Below are 22,864 nucleotides of genomic sequence, written 5' to 3' on the forward strand. Positions count from 1 at the left end.
GCTTGGGTTTGGGTTTTCTTATTTTTTAATTCAAGGTGCTAATATGTATTTAAAATAAAGTTACATTTGTCAAAGAGTAAAATTTTTACCAGTATCTCTTGCACATATTTTGTTGCTTTCACTCTTTTTACAGAATGGGTACAGATGGCACCAGCTTTATTTTCTAAATTCATCCCAAATGTTCTCCCCCCTGCTATGGAATCTGAACTTCAGGAATATGCTGCTCAAGACCAGAAACTTCAAAGAGAGCTTATTCAGAATGGATTCACTAGGTAATAGTTACTAGTCTTCAGTGTGATTGTGTTGGACAGTGCTGCAATGGTGAAAATGGATACACCTAAAAACATTGAAGAAATAATTTAAAAGTTAATTTAAAACTTCCATAGCTCAGTATCCGTATGAAATATGGCCTTACTTTCCATGTGTTTGAGCCGTAACAACCCTGCATATGATACCAAAAAGTAGATGATTGGAAGGCTTGAAATATCTTGATAAAACAGATTGCTTTCAGTTCATCCATCCCTGTGTTTTTGCTGTGCTTCTGCTGCATGGTCATGCTCTTGTTCAACTTCAACCTTTACTTTGTCTGGTTTTTTTTGTAAGTTCTCTCTTTTTTTTTCACAATGCTTCTGAAAATGTCAGTTGATGACTTCTTATTCCACTTCCAGAGTTATTTATATAGTCCAACTGTTTGTTTTAAACAGGCATTTATCTTCTGAGTATGAAAGGGAAAGGGAGGGGGAAGAGCAAACAGTAAAAGACACAGCAGAAAATGTTCACACTGTGTATTGTTTGCTGTGGGCAGTGCCTGTTGCTTTGTGCTGTTCTATTTTGCTGCCTGGACAGAGGCACAGCATTTCCAGCACAGCCATGTACCACTTAGGCAGTAGCCTGACAGTCTGAGATCAGGTTGGGGAAGCATTATGGTCTGTTCCCAAGGGGATGCTTTCTCCATGAAGAGGATACATCTTCATCTTTTGTGTTATCTGTGCAATGCTGAGTCTGGTCCTGCAGTTTGAACACCCACTAGATGTGGGTGTGTTTGCTGTTACATGTATTTCTGGATTTCAACCCACGTAGTTTTCCTCAAAGCTTGGTAAATTATTGAGCTTCAAAGCTCTACTATTGACCCAAATGCAAATGGTATGGTTTAGACTCTCCTTGTAAGGTTTTTTGTTGAATAAAAGAATTTTTTGAGAGGTATGCATAAAAGTAAAGCCATAAGAGCTTGGGCTGAGAAAAGCAGTGCATTTGGCCCAAGAACTAGAAGTCTGAGAACTTGAAACTGGGTAGACATATAGTGCTGACAAAAGGATGTAATTCCCAGAGCAAAACAAAAAAAGGAACAATTTAGTTGTGTCTAACTTTCAGTCTTGCTAATTCTGTAGGTGGCTAACAATAGTACTGCCTACAAGCACATTTCACCAGTTTCACAGTTGTAGGGAATTAAAAAAAGAAGTTTCAAGTTGTAATAATTTATATCCACAAAAGCAATCGTTTTCAGAATTGTTTTTCTTCATCTATTTGAAAATGAGAGGCTTGTTAGCTTGGCTGTGCAGTTCTTTGGCTTGTTCTGTAAGGAGGAGACTATAAAAGGCTGGGAGAGGTAGAAAGGGACACTGGCCATGGCAAAGGCTAAATGCCTACATGGTGCTATCTTGTTACAGACTTTGTGGAATTCTCATAATATATTTTAGCAACTCCTATTTTATGCAGAAAATAATTCTCTGACTGTGGAACTAATGCAAATTTGTAGGAAACAGTTTCTGTCCTGTGTGATAGACGTGGGCAAAGAAGAAATCAGGGCTTGAGGATACTCGTGCAAGCAAGAACTAAGTAAAGGTTTCTGCATCATGTATTGTTTGCAGAGTCCAAGTTCTTACTCTTCTGTTTGGGTTCTTCTGGGTGTTGGACATGGGGAGAGTATTCCATGTAGGTTTAGAAAATTGGCCCACCCTGCTCAAGCTTTTCTGTAACTGCTGTTTCTATGTAGCTTGCTTTCAGTTTAAGAAATAAAAATGCAAACTACAATGTTGCAGAGGAATATCTGATGGTGGCATTTAGTCCCTGATGAATGTGCTCTCCATGCAGTCTGGTAAACATGGAGGTTTATAAAGGGTTAAAGTTGAGTGTCATTGTTAAAGGGACACAGGTAAAAGATACTACCTGTGTTTCAGTTTTATTTGCTATGTGGCATTTTCAGTGATATTTGAAATGCATTTTGCCTTGAAATGTATTTAAAGATGTAATATCCTTCATCCTGTTGTGAGCATACGTTATGTTTATTTATGACTTGTCAGAATTGTTCTGGGGGTATATTCCTACACATAGAGATGTATAAAAAGAATCTTCTCTCTTATCAAGTAGCATGCCAAGGCTCTTCTGGGTTAGTATGAAATGACATCTGTTCTCCTTTAATGGTGCCAGGAAATGATGATGTTTTTGCTGCTGCATTTCCTGCAACAATAACCATGAGGAGCACAGCACAGTGAGGTGTCTTCAGCAGCATTAATTGCATGTCAGGCTCTAGTTGAAGAAATCAGCTTATCACCACTACTAAGGACTAAAATATTCTGTCTAAAGAATAAGTGTTGTCAGCTCAGATTTGCCGAGTCTGATTGTTGGGCTTTGCAGGACATCTTAGCTTTTCAGACTGATAGATGCAGAGTTTTTCACATAGTTTTATAAAGTTTGGTTGAGGAGTTTGAATTGAGGAATACAATTTTATGTGTGACTCAAGACCATGCTGTATATGAGCAGTTTTCCCTCATTTTCGTTTTGTACAAAATAATCCTATGAAATCAAACTTACTATCTGTAACAAAAGGATGAGCTAATTTAATCTGCAAATAGAGTTTATACTTTTATTTTAGTAAACTGAGGATTCTGCAGTAGTGTTATTGTTACTATGTTTGCGTTTTGTTTCTAAACATCTGGAAATTGATGGTTGTGCTGAAGTATTTTGCTTTTCACTATGTATTATATGTTGTTATGTTTTGAAAATCATAAAATGGTTTGGTAGGATTAAAGGTCCAACCTTGCTTCAGTGAGTAGAGACATCTTTAATTCAGGTTATCATAAAAATTCCTTTCTTTCCCTTCTCTCCCAGAGGTGACCAATCACGCAAGAGACCTGGAGAAGAGCTTTACAGTAAGTGTGCAGCTAACCCTGCCCTCCAGCTTGCTGCAGCTGTGGCAGGTTGGGCATCCAGGTAGTGCTGGACTTGTGGGTTCTCAGGGTGGTCGGGTGTCAGAGGCTGTGTTTCCACATGTCACTGGCTGTCTGAAATGGAACCTTTACCATGACAAGTAAGAATACAAATCTTTTGGATTCAGAGCCTGGCTAGCTCTGCCAGAGTCCCACAGCCACTGTGCTGGATATTGAGGCCAAGATGCTTCCATGTGATTTAAGTGGAAGCTGAGGTCTTGAAGAAAAAGAACACAGTTCTCCTAAGTCTCTGTCTGATCAGGATACACATAACAGGCAATGTTATAAGCCAGTCTACCTCCATCAGTCACCCACTGGTTATATGTGTTCCTCTCTGTTGACAGAATGGAGGGCTTGGAAGGTTGTGCTTTTCAATGTGGAGCCCTTGGAGGTGGGTCTGATACAACCCAGGGTCCACCTGAGCTGTGTCTGATACAACCCAGGGTCCACCTGAGCTGTGTCTGATACAACCCAGGGTCCACCTGCCCTGGTTGACTAAAGGCAACATACCAATGTTGGAGTTGTGCAGCAATGGAAGCTCTCTGCCGTTTGTAGCTGAAGTCTCTTGCTGAATGATTAACTGTGAGGTTCTTCACTGTGTTCCCTTAATTTCCCCCAGTGTAGGAAAAGAGACATGGGGAAGAATGATGTTTCCATTCTCAGATGGTTGCCCTAATCCAGACAGGCCTAATTTGGGTGCAGTCAGTCAGAGGTCCCATCTTCCACTCATCTTCTGTGCTGACTGAGCATTTGGCCGGGAAAGACTAGTCCTATACAGTCTAGATTAGGATTGAAGTACAAGGGCCCTCATTGTCATTAAATAGCCTTGAGGATTGGGGAACAATATCTATTCTGGTACTGTTGTTAACTTCTGTTCATTTTATTGCATTCTTTCCACCAAGGTTCCTCGTGTGCTTTCAGCTGAACATGTTTACTGTATTTCCTACCATAAAATGTCAGACAGTTTTATGATAAACTCTTATTATAAGCTGAAATGAATCAGTGGACATTCATGTGGCATACCACCTTCTGTATCTACTATTAATGTTTTGCAGGCAGTGCTGTGTTTTTGGGGAAAGGGAGCAAGGGACATAGTATGAAAGTTTAATATGAGAGAATTTCTTGAACTTTTTGTGTAATTTCAGGTGGCTCATCAGCTTGTGCAAGCTCCAGGGGATACAGATAGTGAATATACTGGATCAGCTTCTATTCCTAGCCAGAACAGACACTGGAGGAGCGCAGCTGGTATCTGGAGCCTCCTTTGGCAACTGCTGATACTCAAGCTCTGACATGAACTTTGCCTCAAAGAAGAGTTTTGGACTTTCTTCTTTATATAATGTCAGTTGCTACTGCAATTGGAGTGACTTTGAAAGACATGATTCCTTGGTCTAACCTATCAACAAGTTCATGTTCTGCGACTTCTGTGAGGAATGCACCTTGAAAAACAATCCTTTCAAAGTGGAAATGGGCAGCCGAAATCAGCAGCTTCCAAAAGCATTAGAATGGAAAAATCCTTTTTGCACTCTTTTCTTAATATTAAAGACATTCTTAAAACTAGTTAACACATCGGTGTATTAGTTTTTAAACTTCAAGTTATTTTCTGGAGCTTCTACTTAAATAATAAGAATAAAATTTCATTATTTTGCAGTATTTGTTTGTTAGTTTAAAAATTGTCACCTTGTAAGAGTCGGTCCCTATGTCACCAAAAACTGAGAAATAAACTCTCCAACCAAATTGGTAGGTCAGAAGGCCAACATGACTGTGTTAACAGTGCTGGATGCATGGGGATTGCTCCACAAAGCATGCATTCCAGCAGCCTAACAGACCAGGTTATGTTCATGGAACTCATAGATATTCATCACATTTCTATTACATATTCATTACATTTCCTGAATACGTGCAAAAATGCTAATCATTTCCATGGACTTATTTGGATATGGTTCCAGATCTTCTAATGAATCTTTTCTCCTTGAGAGTGTCTCAAATATGTGGTCAGGTCATAATGTACTTCTCTTATCATTCTTTCCTCTGACACACAATCCTTATTCTCAAAAGTTGACATCTGCTAGTATGTATTAATCACTGATATAGGTAAATATGGAAGCAATAGCTGGCACAAGACTATTAGTCACAGATATAGGGATCAAACACTATTTTATGAAAGTTAAAAGAATTTTCCAACATCTTTCCCCACTGCTGCATAGACTCATTTTATAAAAAATATAACTTGTTCAGTAGCACCATATAAATGTATCTTCTGTCAGGGAGTTTTAAATTCCAGATTTTATTTGAACTCTTTTTTTGTTCCTTGGTATTTTGAAATCTGTTTTCCTATGTGTCTGTACTCTGTGCCTTCAGCTTGAGCACTTTGCGACTTTATAGACCATATTTTGTTACTGCAAAATGTGTTCTTGAGGAAAAACTTGATGTGAACAAACATGCTGCAAAGTTGCACTTTTCTCTTGCATTAATGGGAAGTGAATTTAAGAAAGAAGGAAGGAAAGTTGAATCTATCATCATCACTAATAGTGACTTGGAAATTTGTCCCCTTTTATTTTTTGTATGTTGTATTATTGTTTAATTCAGGGACCAACCCTTGTAGAATCCCCCTTACTGACTTTTCATTGGCTTCAGGAGTTGGACTCAATTATCTTTGTGGCTCCCTTCCAACTCAGAATATTCCATGATTCTGTGATTCAGTAATTGCAATAGATGGAGATGGGAATTCAAGAGTGAATGAAATACTAAGATATCGTTCATGCTGTGCTTTGTAGAAACATTGTGGACAAAATTCTTCACTCTGGGAGGTCTGAAAGGGTGTCTCCGTCAGCACAAGATTTGCACTGGGTTGATCAGCGAACTATGGTACCTGTCCAAGATCACTTTGTGGCTCCTGTGCCATTTCTCCTGTTTGGGGAGGACATGATGGGGCTGTGATAGTGGATGTAGTCAGAATCAGGGATTGGAGGAGTAATGTAACATGTACGTGTGTACCCATCGGCCTCCTGCTTCCAGTCCTGTGTAAACTTGGCTGGACATTCAGCCTAACACAATTCCAGGGGGTCCAGGCCTGTGGTCTGTGTCCTAATCACAGGTTTTAATCAGTAGTATGGTAATGCAGTTCTTGCATGAGGAGATAAACATACTTGAAAAAGCAGCTTGATTACAGGGTTTGGCTTATTTAATTACTATCAATTTTTTAATCACCTTTAGTTATGAAGAGAAATGAGTTGGTAATATAAGATCTTTCTGAAGTGAAATAAAAGTTTGTTCATTTTTGTCTGTCACAACTCTTATGCCTGTTTAAAAAAAACAAAATACCAACACGACTCCTTTCATGCTAGCATGGGTTCATTACAAAATGTGAGGAAAAGAATAGGTGTGGCAGGGACGAAGTTTCACTTTCTTTTTGCTTTGTATCCAGGCTTCATGTAAGTGAATTTAATTCCATCAGTGTCACACCATTATTGCACTTTGGCAGTGCTGTTAGTTTTGAGGGTGGGGAGCGGGAGGAAGAAAGACAACACTGCTGGGACTGACAGATTCAAATCTGGTTATATATATTTATTTCCATATTTGCAAAGCCTGTTTGAGGAAGTTTTTGTTTCAGAATTTTAAAAAAATGTTTTAGTGTTTTTATTTCCATGTAGAAGAATGCCAGCAGTCTGGTCTCGTCTCCAGTAGTGGAAAACCAAACCACTCTGAGTAGGGACTTTCAGGTGTTGATAGTGTTTGCTTCAACTTTGCTACCAGCTGTTTAAGTTGGAGCAGAATTAGATAAAATCAGGGGGGTTGAAAATTTTGCTGAATGATGCTTTGGAGAAGTTAATGAAGGCTAACGGGGAACAAAAATGATTTGCCAGCTTCCAGGTTTTTAAAGTTTTGGCTTTAAACAAAAACTCTGATAGTGTCCTTAGCTTTAAAAATCACTGTCTGCTGAAATGGCAATATTCTTGAAGTAAGAATAGATGCATTAACCGAATTTGGTTAAAGTTTGTTTACAACTTCATTACCAGCCTAGTTCACATAATACAGTAACCAAGCTCTGTCATCTTTGTCAAGTGATCAGAGTTTTTTCTGTTTTTAAAGTGGTTTTACTGTTTCAGGTTTGTAAATAACATATAGTGCTTCTGCTTCACGTTTGAGGCAAGGGTCTAACATTTATTTTACATTGTGTTATTTTTGGGACAAACTTCTAAAACAATAATTCCATCAAAAAGTAAAGCATTCCTGTCAGTGTGGTCCACTTTGTGTGCACTGAGTAGTGCTTGGATGCTTCTCAGTCCTGTAGCCTTCTCTCCACTGGCCACCATACCTGAGAAATCTCTTTGTTAAGCACTGTATTATGTTGTAAATTTGGCATTACAATTCCTGTATGTTTTGGCATTATCAACATAATGCTGAAATATTGTTTATCTGTTGAAGACATTTATCATTGTGACTGAGCATGGAACAGAATACAGCATACTATACTAAATTATTTTCGTTTCTCTGTAAACTTGCATTTTACTTACAGGAAAACTAACTCAGCCAACTTGAGCATTGGTACTTTAGAGCCACAACAGCATGATCCAAACTGCAGTATTTAATTTAACCAAATAACTTGTGGTGAATCTGTTGCATCTGTAGCTTATTCTGTTAAGATTAAGCAGTAAAGTTGGTTATACAATGGGTATCCTTTATGTTGCACTGGTTCTATAGCTAAACTTGCTAATTAAAATATTTTTAGATTAATTTAATTTCCTGATTTGAGAAGTTGAAATATTTAAATTCAACCCTGCTGACTTGTGTAATGGTTGACAATTGCCAATATATGGTCCAGATGGTCTTTGATAAAATGTGGGAGGAGTTCACTAGAATAGTACTCAGCCCTTCCTCAGCTGGATCTCCTTTTGTGCAGTTGTTGAGTGGGGAAGTGTTTACAGATGAAGACATTGAAGAAAAAGCTTTTGACTCCTGTCACTTGATGGAAATATGATGGCCAGGTTTATCCCTTTTAATTCTACCCTCCACTCCCCAACCCCAGATGTGATTGTTTACTTTCCACAGAACAAAAAACAAAACCCCCAAGAGCTACAAAGGCTGTGTTTTGAGTGACTGAAAAGTGTTTTTTGTGTATACTATGGCAACCCTAGTGAAGGGACTATTTTGTAGAATTATGGAATAAAAACCAACTGCTTGAATTTGAGTCTTGTCATCAACCCAACTCCAGTAAAGAATGAACAAAGATTTTGTTTCTTTTTTTAGTACCTTGACATGCATGAGGTATCCAGAGGGCACTTAGTTCAGCTCACAGTGTGGACCTTTAGGATCAGTTGACTGCAAAATAAAAGGAACTACTAGGGAGGAATGGCCTCTGCTTGGCTTAGGGTCTTTCCCTTTCTGGTCTGCTGGGACCATGTAATAATGGCATCCTCTTTTGAGGGATGTCTTGTGTTCAGAGCTCATTTAAATTCACAGCTGAATACTGTGAGTTTGTTACTGACAGCACTTGCTTGCACCAGTGGAGTTTGCTGTCCAGAGGAGTTCCTTCACTGCTCTTCTAGCACCTCCACTGCTGCTGTAAAGGCACTCTAAGGATTGCTGCATCTTTGTGGAGATGTTTGCATGATGTAATTCCGAGCTGCAAGCTGTGCTCCTGATGCTGTCATTGGGCAGGGAAAATACAGGTGGGCAGGTTTTGTGTGTCCCCTTTCTCTGCCCTGGGGATCTGCAGTAACAGATACCTGTGGCTCACTAACAGGAGGTGCAGCCTTCTCTGTGCTGTTCCTTGGTCCATGTGAGCAGGGCAGGCTGCAGCCCTGCAGTGCAGGGGCTTTGTTTGGCTGATGCATGTGGGGCTGCCAGTGCTGTGTCACCTGCTCGTGTCCCATCGTGCACATGCTCAGCACAAAGTCTGGTCTCAGTCTATAACTCGTGAAAGGAAATTGAGGCCTTACTCCCATTCAGTCTTTTTTTTCCAGGTAAGGCAAAGGAGAATTTTCAGGTAGTGTAAGATTTTTACTTCTAGTGCTTTCTTGGGAAATACTCTCTGGCTGGTAGAGGAAAGGGATCTTTCCTCCAAGGAAAAAGGCTGTGGGTCATGTGTTTCTGACTTTTTTCTGCTGTTCTCCAAGCAGTGTTGTGCAAGACAGTCAATCATACAGCACTGCAAGGTTTTCATTATGGATTTTGTCTGGGATAATGATCTTTTTGGTAGGCTTGCAAACTTCAGGTATTGGTAATTGTGGCAGGTGTAAACAGGGGTGGACTTAGTCTGGCAGGTGTCATTCTAGTCATTACAGGTCAGGGGAAGTTATTTTGCCCCAGAGGATAATCTTTATTTTAGCACAAATCAGGGTGATACTGGCCCAACAAGACATTTTTATACCTGTAATGCCTGTTAACAAGAAAAGGTTGGCAAATCTAAATTTCATCCTTATCAGCACCAAAAGGGACTTGTTTTCAAGAGGGACTGGTCACCTGCAAGGGAAATCTTTCCTTCTGCAAGGAGGGGCAGGAGATCAGCATTACTGCATTAGCAAAACAAGACAAACTTGCTGTTTGGCCTCAGTTGAAAGCTGCTTGATAAAGTGCTTTGTACTTTACTAGAGAGAGTGAAAGTATTAAACCCATGTATCTTGATCTAACTGGAATGACTGGTTTAAGAGGATTCCAAAATTTCATAGGCTATGAGTGCTCAGAAATCCCTTCTGGCTGTCTCCGTCTGTCTCTGGAATGGTCCAGATACACTTGGTTAATGTTCTTCTTTCTGAGCTTCTGGTAGCTGACCTAATTAGCACAGAGCAGGAATGTTGCCTCCCCTAATGATGACAACAGAATGAATTTAGTAACAGCACTTATTGCCTCATTAGTATTGTTTTTCAACTAATTGTTCCTTGAGAAAAACTCTTTCAGTTTCTAGATGACCTGGGTCATCACCGGTTTCAATTAGAGAGCAGCAGGTAATTTATTTGTTGTTATTCATGATTTGCACCATTTGCCATCTGTCAGCAAATTGGATGATTTTGTACAGAGGACAGCTTATAAATTAATATCTTAGGATGGTCAGTAGATGCTGCCCTGTGGAGGAGGTGCATTTCCAGGATAAGAGCAGAGTTCTTAAGTTCAAAATAATGTACTCCAAGAGTTCTGGGTCTCTTACAAGCCATGGCCTGCTGGTACATGAACCCACCTCATCGAAGGAGCTGGAAGCAGAATTTGGCACACAGGACTGGTCCTACCTGTGCAAAAGCAGAAGAAAACCAGGCCTGTATGGTTCTTTTTCTTAACAACTTTTGTATTAAGTCTTCACAGCACCTGCTGTTCCCAGTTGCTTAGGCAGCCTGAGTTGTTCAAGGCGTGCAATTTGGATGGTTTAGTCTGTTGGAATGAATCTGAAGCAGAATTTCCTCCAAGCTATAGAATAATTTCCCTTAAAATACAGAGATGCATTATACCTGGTGAGTATCTACTTGTTTTCTAAATAATCTCATTATCCTATTTGTTCCCTCAGTTACAACTTCTGAATGTATATTCAAGTGATAATGTGCTTTCCAGTTATGGCTCCAATCTTCTCCAGAGAATGCCATAGTTACAGAGTACAGATATGCAGGGAGAGACACCTATAGAGTAAGATGAAATTCTGCTTCCATACTTCTGTTTCATGTTTCCCTCCAGGCATGGGTCATGAAATAAAAAACACACACAATCCTTCACCTCATTTGTGTTCTGCCAAAAAAATGTTACATTCTTTTTTTAATAATTCCCAGCATCGAATTTGCCTTTCCTTAATGACTACTGTATATCAAGCTAACGCTTCTTAGAGCTATCTGTTATTGTGCTGAGATGTCATTTGTTTGTAGTAGCAGCTCCTCCTTGTGAAAGCAGAATTAGAGTCATGTTTTCCTAATGCATCATTTGGTAGGTCAATTTAATCATACCTAATCTGGACCTCTCACCCTGTTGCTTAGTGAAATGAAGACCTGTAATTCTCTGTAGTGAATGTTCTTTTTTTGCTGGATGAAGGCAGGTGAACTTCATATTTCACCTCCTTTTCAGATGTTTATGAACAATTAGCACTTAGCAGGACCCTAGTGCCGTGGTATTCTCACGGTGACCTCTCTCTGTTGTGACCACTGTCGGTTCCTGCTCCTTAGGTAAAAGGAAACAAAGAAAACTTTTAGCATAATATTTAATTGATTCTATGTAGCAAAGAGTTTCTGCAAATCTGCTGCAAAATCTCTGAACTTGGACTAACTGGTCATTAGCCACTTCATGATTTGGTGGTAGAGGACAAGAGAGCAATTCTATAACTTGCCAAGTCCTCTTTGCTTGCCAGCACAGCTACTTATCTGAGAACCTGTTTGGATCTGAAGATCTGAAGATCCAAACTGAGTGAAGGAGACTGAGCAGAGCAGTTCAGCAGCCTCAGCTGCTCTGTCTGAGGTTTAACATCTGCAGAACAGATGCAGAACAGTCTGTTTTATCTACAGGACACTTTAATGCCTTGTCATCACACTTGCTTCTTTGACTGTTACTTTAAAACAAGCCACAGTCTACAAATTCCAAGAATCACCTTTGAGGCACGTTTAGCAAAGCCACCATGTCCCTCCTGAACCGTGTCATCTCTGGGCTCTTTTGTAAGAAATCAGAGTTGTGGCTTTCTGTATCCAGATCCTGGGAGCGATTAGTGTGGCTGCTCTGAGGGTCTGTGCTCAGCAGTGCACGGGCTGGGGGTGCTCCCTGAGACCCTCAGGCTTGTGGTCTGTGTGTTGCAGTAAAGTTTTAATTACAGCTGTAACGACAGCATGTGTGTGGCCCACAGCAAACCTTCGGGGTTGGTAGATGGTTTGCCTAATAAACAGGGAAACAAAAGATTGTTCTCTGCTCTGTGTTCATATAAGCAAGCAGAAAATGGCTTTAAGCTGTAAGAGAGCAGGAGTGGATTGGATACTAGGAAGAAATTCTTTACTCTGAGATTGATGAGGCCCTGGCACAGGTTGCCCGGAGAAGCTGTGGCTGCCCCATCCCTGGAAGTGTCCAAGGCCAGGCTGGATGGGGCTTGAAGCAACCTGGACTGGTGGAAGGTGTCCCTGCCCATGGCAGGGGTGACTGGATAGTCCTTTCCAACGCAAACCATTCTTTGATTCCATGAAAAGACCACTCTCCCCTGGACTTTTGGGGAGAATGGGGTTGGAAGGTGAATCATGCTGTACAAATTACCAAACCAGCCTCCTACCAGTGCAGCAGTGACTGCTCTTGGCTGGCAGAGCGCATTTTCCCACATGCTCCAAAATTTAGGGCTGAAAAAAGGGTGCTGAGGAGAACAGGATTCTGCAGCCCAGGTGGAAGGTGTGTGTTGGGCTGGGAAGGATGTAATTATTTGTACCACCAAATGGTGCTTGTATTTCTATTTAACTATTCCCAGGGTAGGACAAACCTCCACTCTTAAACTGATTTAGTTGTTTTGCAGCCAGTCATTCATTAGATATAAAGCCTTTCAAGAGCTCTATTGATTTTTAAAAGAATCCTGAAAAAATAATAGAGATGAAGTTTGTTCCAAGTGGACTAATTTAACTTTCTGTTGATCTGCATCCTCAGATTGGCTTAGTTCAAGATTACTTTAGTCTGATGAATTCATCTTCTGTTGAATACAAACAAATGCTTTGGCCATTATTATATTATTGTCTTTGTTTATGGCTTACATATGCACAGAAAAAACCCCAACAAATCTGGTTGTTTTTAATTGAGCCATGTGACTTATTTGATTTTTATACCAACCAAATTAAGGCTAATAAACTGAATTTAAAGCAAAAGAGGGATATTCATGAAGAAGAAATAATTCTTCTAGTGGCTAGATAAATATCCGAAAACAACAGACTTGGCCCTCACTATTAATCTCTAAGGATTTTCAGAATCATGAAGAGCTACTAATGAAATTCCTGGGTCATGTTGAACATGACAACTCCTGAACAGAACAGAGCGAGCACTTCACCACTTGTCACTGTTTAGCTTTGACCACATACTAAGACTGTGCAAAACCTGTATCTGCCCCTGTATAGACAATTTCAGCATTTTTTAGCTTCTCCACTGTGTTGCTTGATTTGTGTCTGAAATGTGTAGGTTTTCATGTGGTTGTCAAATATTGTCTTTGTTTTGGGTATCCAGTGTCTTCTGACTTGGTGATGCTGAATACCTTCAAATCCCCATCTTCCCTCCCAGCCCTAGAGCACAGCCTTTGGGCTTCTCTGTGCATCTCTAAAAGCAGATGCTGTGAGGAGAAGGGATGGCTCAGATCAAGACTGCTTTGTTAGGGAAGAACAACAGTGCAGGGAGATGGTCTCTGCCTCTAAGGAGAAATATCGTGACCTCAATTCCCCTGGGTTTAGTAATCCTGCCTGTTTTAACCACTCTGTAAACCATGTTTCTGGTTCTCTAAGTGTGTGCTCTGAAGAGCCTTTAGAGCTTGTTAAAGATTTTCCTGTACCCTTTTCCTTCTGAGCTCCTGTCCTTGAGTTCTGCTCCAGAGTGGACCATTTATCTCCTGCAGCTGGGTGAGGCTGCAGCTGTCAAAGCAGCTTTAATCTCTCTCTTGTGTGGATGATGTACTAGCAATCCTTGAGCAATGTTGCATTTTAATTCCCCTTAATGGTTATTTGCAAAAAAGGATGAAAATATTGACAGCTTGATGTTTCAAAACAGATTGAAATCTTAGGTACTTCCAGTGTCAACATAATCGCTTTCATGGGAATGGGGGAATTAATTTAAATATATTTAAATTTTCCACCAGCAATTCTAGTCTGTTATTCTCTAGGTGTTGCTGTGCTGTCAGTCAGGTTCTTCTGATTTGTAGATTCCTACAATGTGTGATTTTCTTCTGCTGTCACTTTTTTGTAGCCTACTTCAGTATGGATGAAGTTGCAGATGTGTTCTCTCTGGTTTTATTTTCAAGTCATCCAAACCTGTCACGTTTTCTGCCTTTCACTCTGAGTCAGAGCTGTCAGAAAGACTTATTCCCACTGGGTGGAAAATTTCTGGAAGTTGAAGAGATAAAAACACTCAACTTTCAGCAATCTGTCTGATTACTGAAAGATTCTGGGAGAGATTCTTTGGGGACATCTGTATGCTGAAGACAGATGTGTCTGATCATCTGATAGTGCCAGGCATTACCTCAGTATGTCAGGGGTTTCTTTCAACACAGAGTAACTTCCTATGTGTATTTTAATAAGGAAATATACTTTAAGTTCATTTAAATCATAGAGCTGCAAACAAAACTTGCATGACAAAAGGAAACGATGGTTGTAAGGAAAAAGTGAAACGTGGTGACACAAAAAAATAGTGGTGAATGGTGCCAGTGGTACAGAGACAGACTGTAAGTTCTGCCCCTACTCAACTTGGCAGGGACTTCCCTCAAAAATCACATGCTGTGATTTTTGACCTGAAGTGTTTGTGCAGCAAAGTGCTCAGACACGTGGCTGCATCCACTCTTGTGCAAGGAAGGAAACAGCACTCAGCTGGTCCTTATATTATGCACAGACAAAACAGGGATGTTGTGTTAAACTGTGACATGTCAGGGATCCGTACAGAGTCTGGTCAGACAGTCAATTACACAATTTATTAGAGTCTACTGGGGTCTTTGACCTCAGAGAGTTCATTGCAGATAATTTCCTTTACCTAGAAATGGTAAAGAAGACAATGTGTGCTCAGTTTGCTTGCAGTGTTTTCTGAGTGTTGGTGTGGAGGGGTGGAAAGGCTTGCCCCGGAGAAATGGCTCTGCTCACAGCTCTTGAGGGATGACAGTACCAAAACAGCTAAAGAAAATACATTGTGTGGCAATGCAAGTGGTCAGTGTGTAATATCTGCTAAACACAGTGTGTTTGGCTGCTTGGTGCTCTTTGGGCCATTCCTTTGCCCCTGACAGCAAAAGTGGTGCTGGTCAGGAGCAAATGGGATAAATACCTAATTCCTTTGGGCAGAGGCAAACTTAATCAAATCTTGTCAAACCTCTAAGTGCATGGGCATTTAGGTTTCTCCATCAGGTGAAAGAGCTGCCTGGTCTCTGGGTAAATATGGAGAAACCTGTGGGTTCAAGTAGCAACATAATGTTGCACAAATTGTCATGAAAAAGGTCATCTGATGTAACCTGGGCATGTGCTGTCTGACCTCAACTCATGCAGTGACTGCTGGGGAGGGCAAGGCCTCCTGGCATCCTCCTTACCAGTGAGAGGGTGCTGCTTTCTAACCTAACCCAGTTTTGTGCCACATGGGAGACTTTGCTGCTCTTTCTAGTGAGCAGAAGCAGCGTGCACACCCCTGCACATGCTGAGTGTGTCCTGTGCTCCGTGTGCCTTCGGAGAGGAAGGATGGAGGAAAGCAGGAACCCTCCCTTGTGTTTCTGGTAGTGTTTGTGTGGCAGGCAGCCAGCAAGGAGGCTGTGGTCACCTGCCCCAACCCTCCTTGTCTCTCCTTTTGTCAAGTTTCCATTCCACGTGGACGTGTGCTTGTAAAGTGGAAGAGCAAAGTTGTTTGGAAGGGCTTTATGGTGTGAACTTAATGGCATGTCAGTCTGACAGTAGTGGTGTGCTGTCTGCAGGAATGGAGTTAGTGAGTTGTGATGCCTGGAGGGGTTTTTGCCTGTGGGAATTTGGAGGTTTGGCTACCTCTGGCTCTACTTCTCTGACTCACCTCAAGAATCCAGCTGCTCTTCACAAGCCTCCAGATGCAGTGGCTGCCTGAGTGCCACAGTCCCAGGGTAGCCTTTGGGGCAACAACATAGTTCTCAGTATTTCAGGTAATTTTCTTCATAGTACATCCCTGGGGTTGGGAGGTGCTCATAACTTCTGGGGTGAAACAGGCATTCTTCACTTTAGGAGATCATAAAGGACTTCTGCTGTGGAGTGGAGATCTGAACTCACATCTCCAGAGTTTAAAGGATGTGCCTTGAAGTACCTTTCTTCTCTGTAGGCTTCCTGCTCCTGCCTGCTCTGAAGCCCTCCCATCCACTGCTCAGGCACTGTGGCTGCTCTTTCAAAATAAGGTTTCTGAATGTATTTATCATTGGGCCCTTACCTGCCTCCAACTCTTCAAGCACTGCAACAGATCCCTAGAATGGATTGCCATACCCTGGCCCCTGAAAGGACTTTGAAGTCCCCCTGCTTTGGCTCTGCAGGAAGGGATGGTCTGAGCCCTGCCCCCACCTCTGGGCTGCACTCCAGCTGGAGGGGCTGGGGATGGTTTCAGGGGCAGTTAACTAACACAAGTTGCTTGTAGTTCCAGTAACTGCATCAAGATGAAAAGCTGACTGTTACCTTCTGTATTAGGAAATGTGTACCTTTGTGGGAAAACCCCCATGACTCTTGATTAAAAATTTTATGGCTCCAGTACATGGAGACTTTTTGTTCCAGTCTCAAGATCTCCTTTCCTTTGCTTAAAATGAGATTTTGCTTGGTGTAACTCATTGAACATCAAAACTAATGTGAATATTAGACTAATGCAATTTATGTACAATTGAAAAGAGCATTCAGCACTTAAAATTAGGACAGAATTATAAGTTTGAAAAGAACCCAAATAACTATATCTGCTTTTCCTCACAAAGATTACTGGTCTGACACTCCCTTGCACAACAATTCCACAAATCCTTCTGGAGTAAGTCAGGTATGAAAGTCCTGGTCTTGGCATGACAGCTTAGCTGCTGTGAAGCCAACAGGAGTGCTCAAAGCATAGGAAGAGCAGATGGATCCAGTGGTGTGGGCTCAGGTCCTGCTGCTGTGCAGTGACGTTTACACTTACTGTGTTTCCTGAGTGAAAGTCTGGGCTGTTGCCATGGGCTGAACCCACAATACCTGTAGATCATAGTTTTGCTTTTTGCTGCTCCCAATTTTTTTTGCAGATTGGCTTTTCTGGGCCATCCTTGTTACCATATTGTAAGAGGTTCAATAAGGCCAAGTGCCAGGTCCTACACCTTGGCCACAATAACCCCCTGCAGCTCCAGGTGGGGGGCAGTGCCCTACCACTATGTGCCCTTGTAAATCCCACACTATGAGTGTTTTCCTCATGCCACAGGTCTTTGTTCCTTTTTTATATTAACTCCATGTGTGAAATTCATGTTTACACTCTTGTATAGGTCTTGTGCCATCTTTAAGGGTCTTTCTGTTTGCATCAGCATCTTTAAGTGGTGTTTTATATTCACTGCTAATGCACAGTTGAAACTCAAAGTGATGGTATTGGTGCCTCTTGTATTTTTTCTTTTTTCCATCCCCAGGTGAGCTGCTTCAGGGAACTAAACAAACAAAGAAAACCAAGTGAGTGGTTTTCTGCTGCATGCCCTCCCTGAAGCAGCTGCTGTGGAACGGGATAGGTACCAGCACCTGTGTGGGAGAGTGGCTCTTGAAAGCACCAGTGCTGAAGTTAGTTTAGTCAATAAGACCCTCTTAACTGCTAAAAAAATCTCATTTTCAGGCTCCTGAGGGATCTATCCATTTTTCATGGCCATGAACATTGCTACTTTTCTTAACAGTCAGGTAACAGCTGCCAAGTGATACTGGTAAAGATCCCTGGGGTGTGTAATTGGTGACTGCTGTTCCAAGGCCTCTGTGCAAATACATCCTGTGCCATCCTAAAATGGTTCAGTGCTAGGTCATGGTGTTTCTTGGCTGAAAGGCAGTCTACATAAAGATTTGTTCTGCAGATATCTCCTCATAAAAAAAAAAAGTAAATCCATTATAATGCTGTCAACTTAAAGAGAGTCAATTCCTTCCTGTACAAGTTTTTTTTATGTGTCTGTGCCTTGGTAACAGCTCACAGGAGCTCTAAAACTGTCTGGTTGGATCACTAGAAATCAATCTCAGAAATGTCCTTTTTTGTTAGAGGTTTGGTTTTGCTGAAGCCATTTTGATATTTATTTTTAATGAGTTGATTATTTTGAATTCATTTTACCAACTCTCTGCTCACATTGCTTCCTTGAGATGAAAAGATGATGTAAAATAAATTGCTTCAAAATTCTAGCCTCAGTAAACTTGATGTTTTTGATGGAAAGAAGGTGAGAAAAGAGTCCAGAGGCCTCACCTTTTTAATCTGCATTCAGAAGTTCTTGATTGATTGGGAATTGCCCAGCATGAGATGGCATCTATACTCCAATGCGGTGCATGAAATAGTCTGACTTTTTATCTAAATTCCTGAAATCAAAAGAAAATCTATTTGTAAAACACATTGTGTTTCTGTTATTAATACATGCCAAACTCTTAGACCTGTAGCTATGATCTTGTACAAACAGAGGCAGATGAGAGTCAGTAGACAGACATTTGTTTGATCAAAGAGAGGTTGAACATTGCAGTGAAAATCCAGCATGATTTCACCTGCTATTGAGTGCCCAAGTGCATACCTGAAGTGACAGCTTAAATAAACATATCGGGTAACCAAGGACCTTGGAGTCCTTTGTGATTCAGAAACATGTTGGTCTGATTTGGAGGTTTTACACTGAGCAGTCATTAGTAATTTCCATGGACTGTCTTTGGGGCAATCATTGTTCCAGCTCAGTGTTCCTCATTTTGTAGTGCTGACTACAAATTTTTCCTTTTTATTTTGGGCACTTATTTAGTATTAACAAACTTCCTGGTCCCATGCCTTCACTAAAGATGTTCTTAAAAAGAGTGACACAAATTACTGTTGGTTTCCCGTTGGCCATGAATTCACTTTTCATTAGGAACTGCCACAAAAGCAGCACTTGCTTTAATCAGCTCTCCTTTGGTTGTTTGGAAAGGCTTGCAAGGTTGACTGCCTTTCTCAACTTGATCTGTGCTCACAGTAATGAGGCATCAGGCTAATGAGACCATTGCCATTACAATTACCATCTTATTAAATCCTAATTAGGGCCCCAATTCTGCTAGGTGCTGAGTGCCTGTTGTAAGTAGCTGGATATTTTCATGTGCCCATTTTTGATCTCTGGTTGAAAGCAGTACTTGAAGAGCATTGAAGCTCCCTGTTCACGTATAAGGTCTGTTTCAGTGCTAATGGGGTAATTGACTCTAATGATGTTGGCTGGTGTGTAATGGTCAGAGCTGCCTTTCCTTCCTCTGAGAAGCTCAGCATCAATGTCGTTGTTAAATGGGCTGTGATTCACATGGCAGAAGGCTGCATGGTGCTGAAGGACAATATTTCCTATATAACGTTCTGTGGCAGATTGTTTTCTGCACATTCATGCACTAGTGAAAGGAGTTTGCAACTTTATTGTTCATCAGTGCCAATTAAATGAAAACTCAATGTTAGCCAGACATGCTTCCTCCTGAATAAACAACTCAATTCTGTCCTCCCGAGGCTGCAGAATTTCAAATGTGCAGTGTCTCTTTTAGAATCTAATTTCCAAATGACCTTCCCACTGCCTGCTTTCTGTTCTGTGTGAGTATTGAGCTGAGCAGGTAGTGTCAGGGCACTTTCCAGAAGTGCATTACAGAGCATCTCTGTCATGGGCTGGCTGTTTTGCTGTTGTTTCTGTCAGAGGAAGATTGTATGAGCACTTCTGGATTCTCTCCTTGTGGAGATGAAGTCTTAGGCTCACCTTTTTTTCACAGACTATTCAGACTATTCTGAGTTGGAAGGGACCCACAAGGATCATCGAGTCCAACTCTTAAGTCAATGGCCCAACACAGGGGATTGAATCCATGATCTTGGCATTATTGCAACCAAGTTTTAACCAACTGAGCTAACTTTACTAGCCTGTGGAGTTCAGCTGTTCATGGCAAGCGTGTCTTTGCAGGACATGAAGGCTTTCAGCTCAGTCTGACAGCAGGGGCTGCTCCCAGGTTTGGAGAGACATGGACTGTTCTTCCTTCTCCCCCATCAACCCCCAAAACCTGAGCTTAGGGATGACCCTCTTTGGCAGGTCTCTTGCTGAAAAGGGACTGGGTTTTGTACCTCAGTCCCTGTGTATAACTGTGGGTGCACACATGTACGTGAAGAAGATTATTTCCATCACAGAGCCTCTCCCCCATCAAACAACCAGCCAGCACTCCTTGTGCTGCTGTGCAGATGTGACATTCTTGATAGATATAAGATAAAATTAACATTGCAACAGCTTTGTCATGCCCCAGCCTTTCTCACACCTTTTTTTTAGTGCTGTGCCAATCCTATTTACCTCCCAATGCCTGCTGAAGCAGCTCTCTGTTCTGTATATAGTGTAGAGGAGTTGCTGTACAAGTGTGCAGTGCCAGATGTACTGCAAACAACCACATAAAAGCAACCCTGGCCCATCTGAAATTAGGCTGGATTTTATCATAGGTGCCTTTTAAGATACATATTCTTAACTTTTGGTGCTGTATATTCTCCCAGTGGCATCACCTGTATCTCTAAAATCAAGCTCAAAGGGAGCTCCCACGAATCCATTGCTCCAAAAGGTTGCCCTAATCTTTTTCAAATGCTAGTAAAATGGAATGCAGCTTATTTTTCAGAATTAGTTGAAGTCATGATTTTTTTATGCTCCTCTTGAGTTATAGATGACAGTTAATTTCCTTAGTTTGATCTTGATATCTCTCACAGTGCTCTTAGTGGCTCTGATGAAATGGTCTTGAGTGCCCAAGGTGCCTGGAATTAATTTTCCATTTTAGAAGGTTGTTAACATCATGTAACAGAACATTCAAGCGCTTGGTATTAATCACTGGTTCTCTTCTTTTCATGTTAATCGCAAGAACGATGTCTTGTCTTTGTTTTTTGAGTGGTGAATTGAATGCTAAATGTGGCAGCCAAATTGCATTTCTCCTTCTTTCTCTCTTTGACTCATCCCAGAGTCAAAGTTTCATCACAACTTCTAGCAGTCCACATCATTATTGGGATTTCATTAACAAGGTTGTTAATGAGAAATGAGATTGAGATGTAAGTGAGCATTTTTCCTTCCAGGAACAACAAATTGACCAATGCTCACTATAAGAAGCAGTAAAAAGCAGGACTTGGGTTCTGTGCCATCTGGGCAGTTTCCACATAGAATGTGTTTGGAGTCTTACCAGACCTGGAGGAATCTGCCTGGCTTCTAATAAGAGAATGTGCTGCAAGATGCATTTGTACCTTCATGTTAAAATTTTAAGCTATTCCCTGAACTTGGTAGTAAGACAGAAGTGTGTAAAAGAGGTAAAAAATCCCTATGTTAAAGTGCAATTCCAAAAATTCATTTCTCATCTGTTCAGTAATGGAAAAGGTTTTGCCTATTTAGTTTCTTCTTCTCCCACAATATGAAATTGGAGCACAGCACTTGGATGTTACTGTGATAATTGGGCTTTAAAGCATTTTGAAATATATGGAGTCCTAAACCAACATAGGATGTCAAAGGAGAGATTTTGAGCCATGAATATCCCTGAGAAAATCCAACTTACTTTCTGACTTGCTTTGAAAATAGAGACATTGATGGCCTGACACTAACTCTGCTTTCTGTTTTCATTTTGAAAATAAGGACCCTTTTCCATCCAAGTGAAATGTCACTGGCCCAACAGTCAAGCTTTTTCTGGCATAGCAATGATTCTTTCCTTTCACTTCTCCTACATTCTTGGTATCCTGCTGTTTTGAATTAGCAAAGCTCTGCTCTTACATTTGAAATCATAGACTAGTTTGGGTTAGAAGGGACATTTAAAGGCCATCTAGTTCAACCCCCCACCAGCAATGAGCAAGGACATCTTCAACTAGACCAGGTTGCTTAGAGCCCCATCCAACCTGGAATGTTTCAGGGATGGGGCATCTACCACCTCTCTGGCCTCTTGCACTTGAGTAAAGGCAGTGGTAGAAAAACTGGACTTTATGTAGCCAAATGTAGTTAAAATGATGCTGTATGCTTGGCTAAGAGCTCTTCTTGTCTCTGTTTTGGGGCATCTCTTTTTGCTCTTAAGATGGACTTGGGCTTTCAAAAGAGACTGGACCAAGACAGAATAAATTCTGAGTGTGTGATGCCAGTCCCGCACTTCAGCCTGTCCTTGCTTTGTTCAGTGTGGAAAAACACCCTCCCAAAGTGGGAGCCTTTGAGCCATGAGATACCAATTGATAAAAAGAGTATTTTCTAATTTTTAAAGCAGGCAGATGGTCTGGGTTTTGTCTGCTTTGCTCCCAAACAGTCTTATCAGAGCACCCCCTATACAAAGTAGGCTGAAGGCTAAATGAGAGTTCAGGACTAAGACATGAAATTGTTATACAGCTCTGCTTGAGATGTCACAGCTCTCAGGTTTGCAGCTGATGTTACAGATGTGATTGCCTGGGCAATGCTGACTGTGTAAGACTCTGCTCCCCACCAGGTGCTCAGTTCTCCAATTATGTGAAATTTGGCCATTTCTCACTTAACTCCTCTGCCACCACCCGTGAATCCAGACATTCCTTACTGTGCTGTCTGTAATTCTCATCAGCTTCTTACCCTTTCAGCTATCATGTCCAACAGTTTCTGGTGACACATGCAGGAGCTTTTTAACACCTTTCCCACTTTCCTTATTCTCAGGAAAGGACCTTGTCAGCAGTCAACCCAAGAAATACACAGATATAGGTATGATGGATCCTATTGCTGCTCCAAGTTAACCAACCAAGTTCATGTCAAATGTAAAGGGAAGTGACTCCCCTTTTCTAGAGTTTTTGATACTCCTTTGTTGGTCACTGTGGGACTTTGTAGTCTGTAGGAGAAACAAAAGTAGAGCTCTTAACAAAAAAAACTACAGGAA

The 22,864-nt window shown here is 41.1% G+C and overlaps 1 protein-coding gene across 2 annotated transcripts in view; it reads left to right on the top strand.

The window, feature by feature from the left end:
* Window positions 1-4,475, top strand: part of CACUL1 (CDK2 associated cullin domain 1) — a 54,624-nt gene extending 50,149 nt beyond the window's left edge. For both annotated transcript variants that reach the window (XM_071563337.1, XM_071563335.1), the window contains 3 exons: window positions 134-272; window positions 3,109-3,149; window positions 4,352-4,475. In XM_071563337.1, coding sequence (XP_071419438.1) covers window positions 134-272; window positions 3,109-3,149; window positions 4,352-4,392 — 221 coding nt within the window. In that variant the 3' untranslated portion in view covers window positions 4,393-4,475. The remainder of the gene's footprint in view (window positions 1-133; window positions 273-3,108; window positions 3,150-4,351) is intronic.
* The last annotated feature ends 18,389 nt before the right edge of the window (window positions 4,476-22,864 follow it).

This window comes from Pithys albifrons, chromosome 9 (assembly GCF_047495875.1).
Source record: "Pithys albifrons albifrons isolate INPA30051 chromosome 9, PitAlb_v1, whole genome shotgun sequence".
In the NCBI taxonomy this organism is placed as follows: domain Eukaryota; kingdom Metazoa; phylum Chordata; class Aves; order Passeriformes; family Thamnophilidae; genus Pithys; species Pithys albifrons.